General features: G+C 43.2%; 1 protein-coding gene across 1 annotated transcript in view; it reads left to right on the top strand.

Annotated features, from left to right (window-relative positions):
• LOC311142923 (teneurin-1-like) overlaps positions 1 to 14,559 on the top strand; it is a gene marked incomplete at both ends in the record, with an annotated part of 157,136 nt that overhangs the window by 106,754 nt on the left and 35,823 nt on the right. Inside the window, 7 exons of the mRNA XM_084178669.1 lie at positions 6,276 to 6,461; positions 7,718 to 7,744; positions 8,277 to 8,423; positions 12,081 to 12,297; positions 12,539 to 12,658; positions 12,767 to 13,028; positions 13,835 to 14,102. Coding sequence (XP_084034795.1) covers positions 6,276 to 6,461; positions 7,718 to 7,744; positions 8,277 to 8,423; positions 12,081 to 12,297; positions 12,539 to 12,658; positions 12,767 to 13,028; positions 13,835 to 14,102 — 1,227 coding nt within the window. The remainder of the gene's footprint in view (positions 1 to 6,275; positions 6,462 to 7,717; positions 7,745 to 8,276; positions 8,424 to 12,080; positions 12,298 to 12,538; positions 12,659 to 12,766; positions 13,029 to 13,834; positions 14,103 to 14,559) is intronic.

The following is a 14,559-nucleotide window of genomic DNA, read 5'->3' as shown; positions in this document are numbered from 1 at the left end:
TCAGAGAAGCTGTTCTGACTGAGGCTGTGGGAGATGATGCTGGATATTCTTCTGTGCTGTTTGTCATCTTTGTCTAAAAGTTGTTTTGGTTTTGTTCAGCCAGTGATACAAATGTAGATCTCATTATAGGGTTGTGACGGTCAATGTTTTTTGGGTGTTTTGGCAAAGCAGGAAGTAAAATATGTGCTAAAATATGTGCTGTGATATGTTGATTCAACTCAACTGATATTACAAAAAAATACATTCCATTGCATGAGCCACATCAGTTAACATAATTTGAACATTCTACATTACCATATAAATTACTACATCACAATACCAGGCATCCATTGCGAGTGTACCCATGAGTTTACCAGTCAAATTGCCAGGGTAGAGGTTCCATGCTCGTTTTAGTCATTCAATTTCTATGTGTGCCATAGCCGCGGCAAAATGTTTTGAGTTGGGGGTGCTGACCACGGTGGGCTGGACAGCAACATAATAAACTAAAGCACTGATCATTGTGAACGAACTCAGAATGACTGCTAAGGCTTTATCAATCAATTAAATAGGTAGCCTAGCTTACAAAACTAAAACAATCCGTTCAAATCAAAAGGCCTGATTAACATGACATCAAAAACGCAGCCACATCCCGAGTCCCCGGTGCCGACACATTCAGAAATCAAAAGATGGTTTAGTATTTAGTTTAAAAGCTCTGACGAAGGCCAAGAGAACATTAAACACTTTTCAGTGAGAAAACAGAAATCCACTTCGGGTAAAAAAATTAATGTAAAATGCATCATATCAGCTGTATTTTGAAAGTTATTCATTTTGACAACTTGATTGCTGACATGGAAAATATTTTGGGACTATATCAATGGACTAATGGAAAATGCCAAAAGTTCGTTTTTGGGTGGAGTTTTCCTTTAAGCTCACAAATCAAACACAGGGCAAAAAGAAAACCACATTTTGCGGGTGTTATCTAAAAAGGGAACAATTTTAGCAATATTAAGAAAATGACACCCTGTTAAAAGGGAGAAAACGGTGAGCAGTCATATTGATGAGAAAGACGCACCTGTTTCGGTAGCACGAGTCGCAGCTCAAATGGTGCTTGCAGTCCTTCATTTAGCAAATTAGGTAGGCTACCTAATAGCTAAAGATGTTCTATTATATTGCTCAGTGTCACGTCCGTCGTCTAAAGGATTGGACCAAGGTGCAGCGTGGTATGCGTACATAGTCGTTTATTATATAAACACAGACAAAATAACAAAATCCACCAGAACGTGACGTTCAAAAGGCTAAACATCCAACAAGCCAAACTGAAACAAGATCCCACAACATAGGTAGGCAAAATGGCTACCTAAGTATGATCCCCAATCAGAGACAACGATCGACAGCTGCCTCTGATTGGGAACCACACCCGGCCAACATAGAAATACACATTCTAGATAATCACATAGAAATTCACACCCTGACCAAACCAACTAGAGATCTCTATGTCAGGGCGTGACAGTACCCCACCCCCAAAGGTGCGGACTCCGGCCGCAAAACCTGACTCATTAGGGGAGGGTCCGGGTGGGCATTTAGCCTCGGTGGCGGCTCCGGCTCCGGGCGCGACGTCAAACTTACTGACCTCTCCTTTTCTGGCTCCCCGTTGCACGCCTGGTCCGGTCTGGACCCTGGTGTGGGAGGCCCCGACCCTGGAGAGGGGCTGACGTCTGGGCCTGGACCGGAAATCCTCCCGTGATGCACCAAGCCCTGTCTGGACCCTGGTGTGGGAGGCCCCGACCCTGGAGAGGGGTTGACGTCTGGTTCTGGCTCTGCAGTCCTGTCTGGACCCTGGTGTGGGAGAGTAGACGACCGGACCCGGACTCGGCACCGGTGGAGCGGACTGCTCTGGCACTGGAGTGGAGCAGCTGACCGGAGCTGTGAAGGCGCCCTGGCGGCACAGTGCGCAACGCCGGTGCATAGCCTGGTGCCTGCACGGTCACACACTCCTCAAAGCGAGTGCGGGGAGTTGGCTCTGCTCTGCAACCTGGCTTCGCCAGCATCTGCTCTAAGTACTGAACTCTCTGCTGCTGAAGGGTTAACTCCTCCCTCAGCTCCTCCAGTGCATCCACTGACTCCATCTCCCTGTGAGCCTCCTGTAGCACCTCCCTCTGAAGGGAGATCTCCTGCTCCCTCTGAGCTAACAGCCCCCGTAAGGTGGTGGTCTCCTCTCCTCTCTGTGCTGAGCTGCAGGTCTTGGAGGGCCTCTACTATAGCGGCCTCCTCCTCCTCCACAGTCAGCCTTTTCACGGCCTCCTGCTGCTTCGTCGACCACCCCGTGTGCCCCCCCCCCCAGGTTGCCTCTCGGGCCTCCTTCGTCGTTGTGCACTTCGGCGTCGCCGTTGATCCTCTCCTGCCTGGGCTTCTTCCTTTGCCCAGGGTCCTTTACCGGCTAATATCTCCTCCCATGTCCAAAATGTCTTCCCCACCTGTGTCCAGGGTGTCTGCTCCTCCTGGCCACACTGCTTGGTCCGTTGGTGGTGGGATCATCTGTCATGTCCGTCGTCTAAAGGATTGGACCAAGGTGCAGCGTGGTATGCGTCGTTTATTATATAAACACAGACGAATAACAAAATCCACCAGAACGTGAAGTTCAAAAGGCTAAACCTCCAACAAGCCAAACTGAAACAAGATCCCACAACATAGGTAGGCAAAATGGCTACCTAAGTATGATCCCCAATCAGAGACAACGATCGACAGCTGCCTCTGATTGGGAACCACACCCGGCCAACATAGAAATACACATTCTAGATAATCACATAGAAATTCACACCCTGACCAAACCAACTAGAGATCTCTATGTCAGGGCGTGACACTCAGCTCAGTTTCTGATTAATAAACAATAACATTCAAGTAAAACCCAGCCCTGAAACGAAAATAATTTACACATCATTTCATAGGAAAAAACACGTCATTGGCACAAAGCAGGCAGTTCGGTTTTGTCACTTCAACCCCAAATATATCATACTTTGACTTAAACGGTGACTTATTGCCCGACCATCCCGTCTTCAGTCAGCTGTTCGTTCCACACCATTAAAAAATATAGATTCTTATTTTTAACGGTTATGACTGTTATTTTATTTTCATGACGGTCTTCATCCATAACCGTCGGTTACACGGTTATACGGTACTTGTGCCAGCCTAACTCATGTAGCAGCCAGATCACGAAGGAGATCAGGTTCCTCAGTAGCCCAGGGACAGGTTTACAGATTAGCTGCCTTCTGCTAGCTGCCACACAACAACACACTAATACACCCTACTGCTGGTGTTACCAATTATGATATACAGTGAGGGAAAAAAGTATTTGATCCCCTGCTGATTTTGTACGTTTGCCCACTGACAAAGAAATGATCAGTCTATAATTTTAATGTTAGGTTTATTTGAACAGTGAGAGACAGAATAACAACGAAAAAAATCCAGAAAAACGCATGTCAAAAATGTTATAAATTGATTTGCATTTTAATGAGGGAAATAAGTATTTCACCCCCTCTCAATCAGAAAGATTTCTGGCTCCGAGGTGTCTTTTATACAGGTAACGAGCTGAGATTAGGAGCACACTCTTAAAGGGAGTGCTCCTAATCTCAGCTCGTTACCTGTATAAAAGACACCTGTCCACAGAAACAATCAATCAATCAGATTCCAAATTCTCCACCATGGCCAAGACCAAAGAGCTCTCCAAGGATGTCAGGGACAAGATTGTAGACCTACACAAGGCTGGAATGGGCTACAAGACCATCGCCAAGCAGCTTGGTGAGAAGGTGACAACAGTTGGTGCGATTATTCGCATATGGAAGAAATACAAAATAACTGTCAATCTCCCTCTGCCTGGGGCTCCATGCAAGACCTCACCTCGTGGAGTTGCGATGATCATGAGAACGGTGATGAATCAGCCCAGAACTACACGGGAGGATCTTGTCAATGATCTCAAGGCAGCTGGGACCATAGTCACCAAGAAAACAATTGGTAACACACTACGCCGTGAAGGACTGAAATCCTGCAGCGCCCGCAAGGTCCCCCTGCTCAAGAAAGCACATATACATGCCCATCTGAAGTTTGCCAATGAACATCTGAATGATTCAGAGGAGAACTCAGTGAAAGTGTTGTGGTCGATGAAACCAAAATGGAGCTCTTTGGCATCAACTCAACTTGCCGTGTTTGGAGGAGGAGGAATGCTGCCTATGACCCCAAGAACACCATCCCCACCGTCAAACATGGAGGTGGAAACATTATGCTTTGGGGGTGTTTTTCTGCTAAGAGGACAGGACAACTTCACCGCATCAAAGGGACGATGGACAGGGCCAGGTACCATCAAATCTTGGGTGAGAACCTCCTTCCCTCAGCCAGGGCATTGAAAATGGGTCGTGGATGGGTATTCCAGCATGACAATGACCCAAAACAAGCGGTCAAGGCAACAAAGGAGTGGCTCAAGAAGAAGCACATTAAGGTCCTGGAGTGGCCTAGCCAGTCTCCAGACCTTAATCCCATAGAAAATCTGTGGAGGGAGCTGAAGGTTCGAGTTGCCAAACGTCAGCCTCGAAACCTTAATGACTTGGAGAAGATCTGCAAAGAGGAGTGGGACAAAATCCCTCCTGAGATGTGTGCAAACCTGGTGGCCAACTACAAGAAACATCTGACCTCTGTGATTGCCTACAAGGGTTTTGCCACCAAGTACTAAGTCATGTTTTGCAGAGGGGTCAAATACTTATTTCCCTCTTTAAAATGCAAAATCATTTTATAACATTTTTGACATGCGTTTTTCTGGATTTTTTTGTTGTTATTCTGTCTCTCACTGTTCAAATAAACCTACCATTAAAATTATAGACTGATCATTTCTTTGTCAGTGGGCAAACATACAAAATCAGCAGGGGATCAAATACTTTTTTCCCTCACTGTATATATGGAGAAGAATGGGAACACAGTGTCAATAAAATATTATGGAAGCCTCCACCCTTTAGATTATAGTCTGCCTGTCATATCAATTTCTGCTCATCTTCATATTATTAATGCTTCTGTTCCTAGAGTCAAGTAGTGCTACATGCCAAGCCTGTATTTAGGTTGGGTGAAACCCTGAGAGGTGGGCTGCATATTAAGACATTCCTCAAAAGGAAAAGTAATCCCTCTTTCTTCATTACTTTTCCTATCAATTATGTTTTCAGTGATGGCCAAAAGGCAAAACAGCACGTGTGGAGGTTATTTAGCTTTCCAATGAATTGAATCTTGGAGCAGTGTGGTGCTTCGGTTTCCATAACCATGAAAGAATTGTGCATTCACTCAACCCACACTTTTTTTCTAGCCTTCCAAAGCAAAGTTCAGTTTTTCGATCCAAAAGTGAAAATTGATTTTGTGTTCAGTCAAGTGAATGCAGAATTACTTGTAATGTTGACTGTGTGTGACTGTACTGACTATATCATTACAATGGAGTAAACCTACTGTAACCTGACTGTAACACAGTGAAGTAGTCTATATGTATCAATGTGTTGTTTGTGATTTTCTGAAACATAGAAATTCAAGCACATCGAGGATAATGGCAACATTCAACCGTTACTATAAAATTGTGTTAGACGGCAAACATGTTGAATTCCATTGTAAGCAGTTGCAGAGAAAAAATGAATAGAAATGTCATATACTTAATGGTAGAAAAATCGAGATTAATAAAATGCAAATGAAGTGGTTATGGCATGATTAAATATGATGGATATTTAAATGAGAATGCCTTTTTCATGTGTGGGGATAAGTGGCCTTTCAGCGCCCGCAGCTCTTTCTTCTCTCTGCTGATTGGCTACTTGCTGATAGGATGTACTCTCCGTATTCCACAGAAATTATTCATTGAATATCATTAAACCTCTAAAACTTTAAGCATTGAATGTATTATAACTGCACCTGCAGCACTCGACAGAGTTAGAAAGTATTGCCTGTTCTGTATTATAACAAACAATTTTCTATTCAAAATTCAAGTTTCATGTCATGAGTAGGTAGAGTTAAGAATAAGAATGGGGTTTTATAATATAACAACATATAATATTCCTTTTTAAAATATTCATTTTTTGAGTTCTATTAGATGAACTTGCAAGACTTGCAAGACAAGATTAGAGTCTAGGATCCTGAATTAATTCATCGGAAATGATCACAAGTATTTTGGGAGAAATAATGCAGCTGGCCTTTGACATGTCCATCTGGCCTGTGTAGAGGTGTACTGTCTGTTGCCCAGTGCAGTAAGACCCCTGCCTGTCTCTCTCTCTGTCCGTGTGCAGAGGTGTGTCCGGTGCCCTGCAGTGCCCACAGTGTGTGTGTGGGAGGGAAGTGCCAGTGTGAGGAGGGCTGGGAGGGGCCAGGCTGTGACCTGCAGGCCTGCCACCCCCGCTGCAAGGAGCATGGCCAGTGTAAGAACGGACAGTGTGAGTGCCACCCCGGCTGGGAGGGAGAACACTGCAGCATCGGTGAGTCCCGCCCCCCGAGGACCAACACTACCACAGGAGGTTAATACACAGAGCGTGTAATGTGACTCTAGTAGCTATTGCTCTGTTTAGAAACCTAGGGGCTGATTTACTTTACCAAGACTTGATGGTGTTTTAGCATGTCTTAAACTGTGATCACGCTTTACTAATGTACTAATGAAAGATGTGTGAACCACTGATTTTTGCAGATACACATCAATGAATATGTACACCATTTGAGTGCATATTTTCTATCACCACACATTGTAAATACTGTAGCAGTTTAGCAGACCATTAGCTATCCCAGTGAATCATCCATCTGCTGTATAATTTAGACGCACAGTTGTCAGATGGAACACAGTCATTCTTGCCCGGTTATTCAATTCATCTGCTAGAAGAAAACAGGTACCAAACCTTGCTAGGCATTTAGAGGGAGCGAGGCGGGGTGTTTAGGAGGGTAACATGTTACAATAATAATAATAATAATAATTGGTCATTTAGCAGACGCTCTTATCCAGAGCGACTTACAGGAGCAATTAGGGTTAAGTGCCTTGCTCAAGGGCACATCGACAGATTTTTCACCTAGTCGGCTCGGGGATTAGAACCAGCGATCTTTCGGTTACTGGCACAACGCTCTTAACCACTAAGCTACCTGCCGCCCTGTTACCATGTGTCTTAGAGCCACTGGCTGGGGTTCAATGATGTCAGTGCCCTGCCTGTCTGTTATACAATTTATCCACTTCGTTGCTGTTATTTGAGAATGAAAACTCAGAGTAACAATGAAACTGTTGGTTGTGCCAGGCGAATTTTCCATCAGCCATGGCCTCTTCCCTAGAGTGGAGGCATTTTTATTTTCTTGCAACTGAATAATTTGCTCCCCAAGTTCGAACGCACTCAATTAATGTGAGTACACCTTGATAGAACACTGAAGTTTGTCATCTGGGACTCATGGAATTGGGTACTGCCAAGTGACTGAAAAGCACATTTTATAAAAGAACCGGAAGATATTTTTTCACTTCAGAAATGCAAGAAAACAATCCTGTGAAATCGTTTCACTTGCCTTTAGAGATGTGGAATTGGAGATGGGCTCTGTGTCTCTGTGGATGTGTGAATCAAATCATAAAGCTTAGCTCCTGGCACGTTAATAGGCTGTAATTATCTCTTCATGTGCCTTGGTGCTAGCATATTTTCTCTGAGGCTCAGAAATCTAATCTCACACACTTTTTTCTATCTTCCTTTTATCTTCATGTGGTATATAGCACATTACCTGGATCTTGTTGTTAAAGGTAAGATGCCCTCTCATTCTTTAGGATGGAATTGTTTCAAAGCATCAGGGGTTTTTGAATGGTATTCCTACTACCAAAGCACATTCATTGAGATGTTAATTAATTCTGAGGAGAAAGTATGATGCCCAAACCAATGGCAGATCATTCACCATATTGAATTTAATGTGAGATGGAATATAACAAAATATGTAACAAATGTTTTGGAATGGCCAGACATCTGGATTTTATGTAAATGAAAAGCGTAGCAGCATCTGTCCCCATCTCCTTAATCATGAGGCATGACTGGCAGTGTTCTGATGAACAGACTGTCTGTCTTCTCTCTCTCTCTCTCTCTCTCTCTCTCTCTCTCTCTCTCTCTCTCTCTCTCTCTCTCTCTCTCTCTCTCTCTCTCTCTCTCTCTCTCTCTCTCTCTCTCTCTCTCTCTCTCTCTCTCTCTCTCTCTCTCTCTCTCTCTCTCTCTCTCTCTCTCTCTCTCTCTCTCTCTCTCTCTCTCTCTCTCTCTCTCTCTCCATCCATCCATCCATCCATCCAGACGGCTGTCCAGGCCTGTGCAATGGCCACGGTCGCTGCACCCTGGAACAGAGCGGGTGGCACTGTGTGTGCCAGGCGAGCTGGAGCGGCATGGGATGCAACGTCGTCATGGAGACCGAGTGTGATGACAACGCCGACAACGACGGAGGTAAGGTCCCTGTGGAGGGTGGCCTGTCTGTGGCTCAATAATGATTAATGACTTGACCTCCTTCGCCGGTGAAGGTCAGGAGGAGGAAATATTTAGGACTCCTCTTCTCCATCCCGACATCTGAGCCAACAAGCCTTTCCCGCTCGCTTCATTTTCCGTTTGTTAAATCTCACCACCGTAGTCGACATCGCTCACTACAGTAGTCGACATCGCTCACTACAGTAGTCGACATGGCTCTCAGACCAAGGAGACCTCTAGGTTTTCTCTCAGTGATTTGCTGATGGTATGCTGCCTGCTGCTTGGCTCCTCTAAAGCATTAATGCTTGAGTGTAGAGCCCCTGGTGTTCCAGTGAACAAGGAACCAGATATGAGGCTATGGAGCTCAGGTTCAAGGCCCATGTCTTTGAGGGGAACATGTAAAAGATGGAGAAAGATACCCAACAGTGGAGGCCATTTGTGCAAGAAAGGGTAACCAATTGTGCACTGACTTACATCACATTTTTGATGTTTCAAAGTTTAAAAAGTTTACAATGATGTAATATCAAGTGTAATACATGTAATGTATGAAAATGTATGCACTCACTAACTGTAAGTCGCTCTGGATAAGAGCGTCTGCTAAATTACTAAAATGTAAAAATGTAAATGTAATGTAATGTAGTAGTTACTGTAGTTTAGTATGATACATTAACTATCATACTTCTGTATGAGCACCATGTCTCATCTAGTGCATGAGTTAGCTTCTTATTGTAAATGTATATTTTTATATGAGGTGTAAATTGGCTACATTAGATTGCATTTATTTCCTTTGTGTGGCAAAGGAGATAAAAACATAATACTGTGTACTGTACAGTCAAGCTACCATCTGGAAAAAGGTTTGGTTTGGAATGTTCCGTGATCTCCTTTACCTAAAAAAAAAAGTTATGTTTACGATAATGCAATATGAGGTGTAATATGAAGAAATTAAGAGTAATTATGAATACTGTACATTCATTTAAAGTGACAGTCTACAAAATGTGTGAGCACTATGTCTCATCCAATTCCACTACATGAGTCAGATGTTTAAAGGTGCAATATGCATTACCTGGTTGCTAAAATTCTAATAGTTTGCCTAATATTAGTTTATGTAACAAAACAGAGAATCATTTTACCAGCTAAACCGCTGTGAAATATATTTTCATTAACCAAAAATATTGTATTTTGAGCTGTTTGAAGCTGGTGTACAAAACCGAAAGTAATAGAGCAAAAACTAAACTTAAGAACGGGAAGCATAGAAATAGCGCACATGGAATAGACTTGCTTTCAATGAGAATGACAGATCTATAACTCACATTTCTATGTGAATTTGGTCAGGTCGCCCAAAAAGTTACATATTGCAGCTTTAATTCAAATGTACTTCTTTATATAAGGTGCTAATTGGCTACATTCGACAGTGTTTAGTTCCTTTATATGTGCAGACAGAAGTGGTAGAGAAGGTAAGAGCATAATATTGTGTACAGTCTGTTAGTCTAGCCAGTGTCTGGAAACAGGGAGATGTGTTTGGAGCGTGAACTCTTTACCTCACCAACTCCTCATGTTTTCTCAGCTCTGGCTGGTAGCACTTAAAAGAAACACCATTATCTCTTACCTTCAGAGTTCTTAATCAGGTTCTTTATCCCAGTAAGCCTCTAGATAGAAGCATGCCAGCTTCTTCACTTTTACAAGTCTTCCTTCTTTGATAATTTTCACAGTTGCTCTAGCCGTGTTAGTGTGATAAGGCAAATAGTGCAGCGTGATGTTAATGTATCTTTATTTGTTTGTAGATCATAAATCATGCACTGTATTTTCTTTCCTAACCCAATACAATAGAAAACAAATTCACAATTCAGCTCAGTAATGTGCCGGCAGCCTGGGCAGTAAACCTTCACTGTATTATTCTACAACCTAATTTAGTTTACACACGGCAGCTATGTCTCTCCCTTCAAAGATGTGACAACGCATTGTGTGTGAGTTCTTATGACTGATGGGAATCTTGGATGATGTACAGGCCTGCCTTTAATGTAGAGGGAAATTGTACGAGGCTCAAATTAGCCAGACACTCCAACAAAGGAGAGGAGGAAATAATCACCCCATGCCAATTACTTCCCCAAGCCAATATATATACGTCAGAATCCCAGAACACATTCCTATTTTCATCTCATCTGAACTCCATTAGAAATGCCATTTATATTCCAAATGAGGCCTCGTCAAAGGCATTGGTTGGAAAAACTAAATGGCAAATGATCACCTGGAAAAGAGCAGCGATTAAGAGAAAATATAATTACTTTTCCAACCAGCTGTAAATGAGTTGCTATAACCACAAATGACCATCCAGCCGTCATTATGAACACGGTGGCTGTGCACTGCTGATGCACAGTGCTTTGTTTTACTTTTGCAGCTGTGTATTAATTATACAACATTAGTTCAGGAACATGGATAGCAATTCTCCCCAAAATAAAAATGGTCTTCATTATTTTATTGCATTGTTTGTTTGTTGATTATGTAAATAAGGTGGCAATGGCAGGTACAGTAGAGCTGTCATTGTTCTCAGATACAGTATTGTAGTGAGATGTTCTATACAGTATTGTAGTGAGATGTTCTATATAGTATTGTAGTGAGATGTTCTATACAGTATTGTAGTGAGATGTTCTATACAGTATTGTAGTGAGATGTTCTATACAGTATTGTAGTGAGATGTTCTATACAGTATTGTAACCAGCAAAATGAATACATTGTGGTTATGACCGATGCAGTTAGAGTCAGCCCTGCCAACCAGCTAATAGCTGGGCACAATGCCTCCCTTACTTTGGCAGTCCAGCGCTGAATGGGGATGTTATGGCTCTTGGCCCAGTAGTTATGCTGTTGTGTTGGTCAGTCGTTTACTGAATACATTTTCTTTGGCACATACTGTATATAACTTATTATTTTCTGTTAGCGTACCTAAAATGTTATTCTGAATTAATTCCACATTGCACATATTTGCCATCTGTGGTATGTAACCATACTTTTAAAACGTGTTATGAGAAAGCGTTGCGGAAGGTGTGTACAAAAGACCAAGAGACATTATTCTGCTTTTAATTACCAATGTATTTTTGCTGTTGTGTGGCATTCAATGCCAGCAATGTGATGAATGTCAACATTCACTTAAGCACTATTGAAACTGTCTGTCTGAGAGTAGTCTATGGAGTTAATGGACCCAACGTGCTACCGTTGCTCAGACCCACACATATTAGACATTGAAGAGAACATCGTTAAGAAGGTACTGTACTGCAATTATAGAGCAGCAAGTAAGTACAGTATTAAGACTGTATAAATCAGAGGGGCATTTTGCTCCTTGTCAGGTATGAACTATATATATTGTTATTCATCAGCTTCTCCACATTTTTCAAGTTTAAATCATCACAGCTAAGCCATGTCTAACTGATCTTCATTACTGTGTGTTAAACGCGCAATAGGGTGGGGTGGATGTACTTCCACTTAGGAGAAACATTATCCATTTATTCTATACATTTGGAAATTTGAGAGATTTCACAAGGTGCTTTGAATGTTATTTAACTCTTCTACCTGTATAACATTGGGAGCCTGAGATACTGTACAGTGTAGACTTAGCTGTGATGATGTTGTGTTATTGTGTTGGTGTAGATGGCCTGACGGACTGTGTGGACCCGGACTGCTGCCAGCAGCCTAGCTGTCACAGTGGGCCTCTGTGCCAGGGCTCCCCGGACCCCCTGGACCTAATTCAGCAGAGCCAGACCCCCTACGCCTCGCTCCTCTCACGCCTCTTCTACGACCGCGTACGCTTCCTGATTGGAAAGGACAGCACCCATGTCTTCCCTGGAGACATCCCATTCGACAGCAGGTAGAATAGATAATATAGCGGATACAATTTACCTCTGGTACCGCAGGAATAGCTTGTTATATACTGTAGAGTTATAATTGCCACTGAAGTACAGATCCCTTTATACACAGCTATTTGTAGGCTACCTCAGTACTCTGTATGGATATAGCGCATTTGCCTTTGTCAACTGAACTGGAAAACACTGTAACTTGTTATAGTATGATTAAAATACCCAGTGAACTAAAACCTTGCTCTCTCCTAGCCGAGCCTCAGTGATCCGGGGGCAGGTGGTGGCACTAGATGGGACCCCACTGGTGGGGGTGAACATCAGCTTCCAGCAGTACCCTGCATTTGGCTTCTCTGTCAGTCGCCAGGATGGCAGGTAGGTAGACAGTGGTCTGGTATTGTATTGTGGATACTAGAGTAAATTGGCTTAATATGATGCTTTGCCACTGCTGATTGTGTGTTTGTGTGGATTCTGTTCCTGTAGTTTTGACCTGGTGGCTGCAGGGGGCATCTCAGTCTCCCTGATTTTCCAGAGGGCTCCCTTCCTCATGCAGAAACGCACCGTCTGGTTACCATGGAACCAGTTTGTGGTTGTAGAGAAGGTCACCATGGCGAGGGTGGAGTCTCGCCCCCCTGTGTGTGACCTGAAGAACCTGGTCAGTCCGTACCCCATCGTCCTCCCCTCCCCTCTCATCCGCTTCGCCAGCACCTGTGAGGAGCGAGGCCCAGCCATCCCTGAGCTGCAGGTACAGTAGATGGCCCACTCACCAGTCAGTAAATACATCATATATACAGTCCCAGGGGTGCTCACTCAGCTTTCAATTACCACCTATACTAAACCATTTCCATAATGCATACATCTCTACTCACAATATCATTTTATGATGACTTCCAGGTGTACATTAAAAATTGCTGCATTTTTCTTTATTCTGGATCCTGTCTAATTTTCACCTGGCTCATATTGTACCTGTGAAATCATCTTAGAATCTCACACTAATCAGTTGCCGGGGCGATTTATTCCCAGAGCTGCCATCTGCTCGCTATCTTCTACCTCGATCCCACTGATATTCCTACCTCAGCTTTGGAACTGTGTTTTGCAGATTGTAGACGTCCTAGTTTGTTGTGGGAGATAATGAAACTGATAGTGATTTTAATGAGGACCCAGTTCAGAGTGATTGAAGCTGTGAGCAATGAAGGGTGGGAGTGGCGGTTAGATCATCAGCAGTAATTAAAATGTCCTCCTGTACACTGCTAATGATATAGAATATAGATGTAATTTAGTATTCCAGGGGCATCGTGTATGCAGAATAAAGTTCCAAAAGTGTAAAAAGTATAGTGTTATTTTGATTTGATTTTAAGAAAGTGATATATAGTACTTGCTAGTATATCTTGGAGCGAGTACAAACACCAGGTGATCAAAGATACTTTACTGAAAAACTTGAAAGATGTTTCTATACGTAGTTTGTATCCTCTGGCTTGTGAAGCCTTTCCAACTGCTGGTAACCAATAGCACATAATAACAGCAGCCAAAATCCTTTCTCCTCCTCCTCAGGCTGTCCAAGAGGAGATCACCATCCCTGGCAGTTTCTTAAAGCTCAGCTACCTGAGCACTCGCTCCCCTGGCTACAAGTCTCTGTTCCGCATCATCTTAACCCACTCCATCATCCCCACTGGCCTGGCTAAGGTGCACGTGTCCACCGCCATCGAGGGACGACTCTTTCAGAAGTGGTTCCCTGCCGCCCCCAACCTGGTCTACGTCCTGGCCTGGAACAAGACTGATGTCTATGGGCAGAAAGTGGTGGGCCTGGCCCAAGCTCTGGGTAAGATCATATGGAGCATTTGAATCATGTCTTGTCAAGTACATTCAGATTCCCTGTAGAACAAATATAATGTGCTGTATTTCACTCCTTTGACAATTTTCACCCAAGGGATGAAAGCAAGCAACATGCTCCATGGGTAACTGTAGCTAATGGCAAATAAAAATCTCTAAAGACAGTATTACATTCAGCAGTGTAACAGCAGAATAGCATGTTACTTCTGTTCTACTTTATCTTTAGATAATACAATCAAACAGAGCTCTAAAGACATTGTCAGTGGGTTAATGGTCAGTAGTATGAAAGACTGAGAGATTTTTCAAGGGCCACATATAAGCTTTTTTTATCAGTGGTTGATTTAGTGTGCTGGCTGCCTTTTGGGAACTACAGCTCTGATGCATTGTTGCAATTTGTCTTAATGGAGGGAGTGTTACAAATCTAACTGGAACAGAAAGCAGGGGCC

The sequence above is a fragment of the Coregonus lavaretus genome, assembly GCF_964263955.1.
Source record: "Coregonus lavaretus genome assembly, chromosome: 15".
Taxonomy (NCBI): domain Eukaryota; kingdom Metazoa; phylum Chordata; class Actinopteri; order Salmoniformes; family Salmonidae; genus Coregonus; species Coregonus lavaretus.
This window is presented reverse-complemented; position numbering and strand designations above follow the sequence as displayed.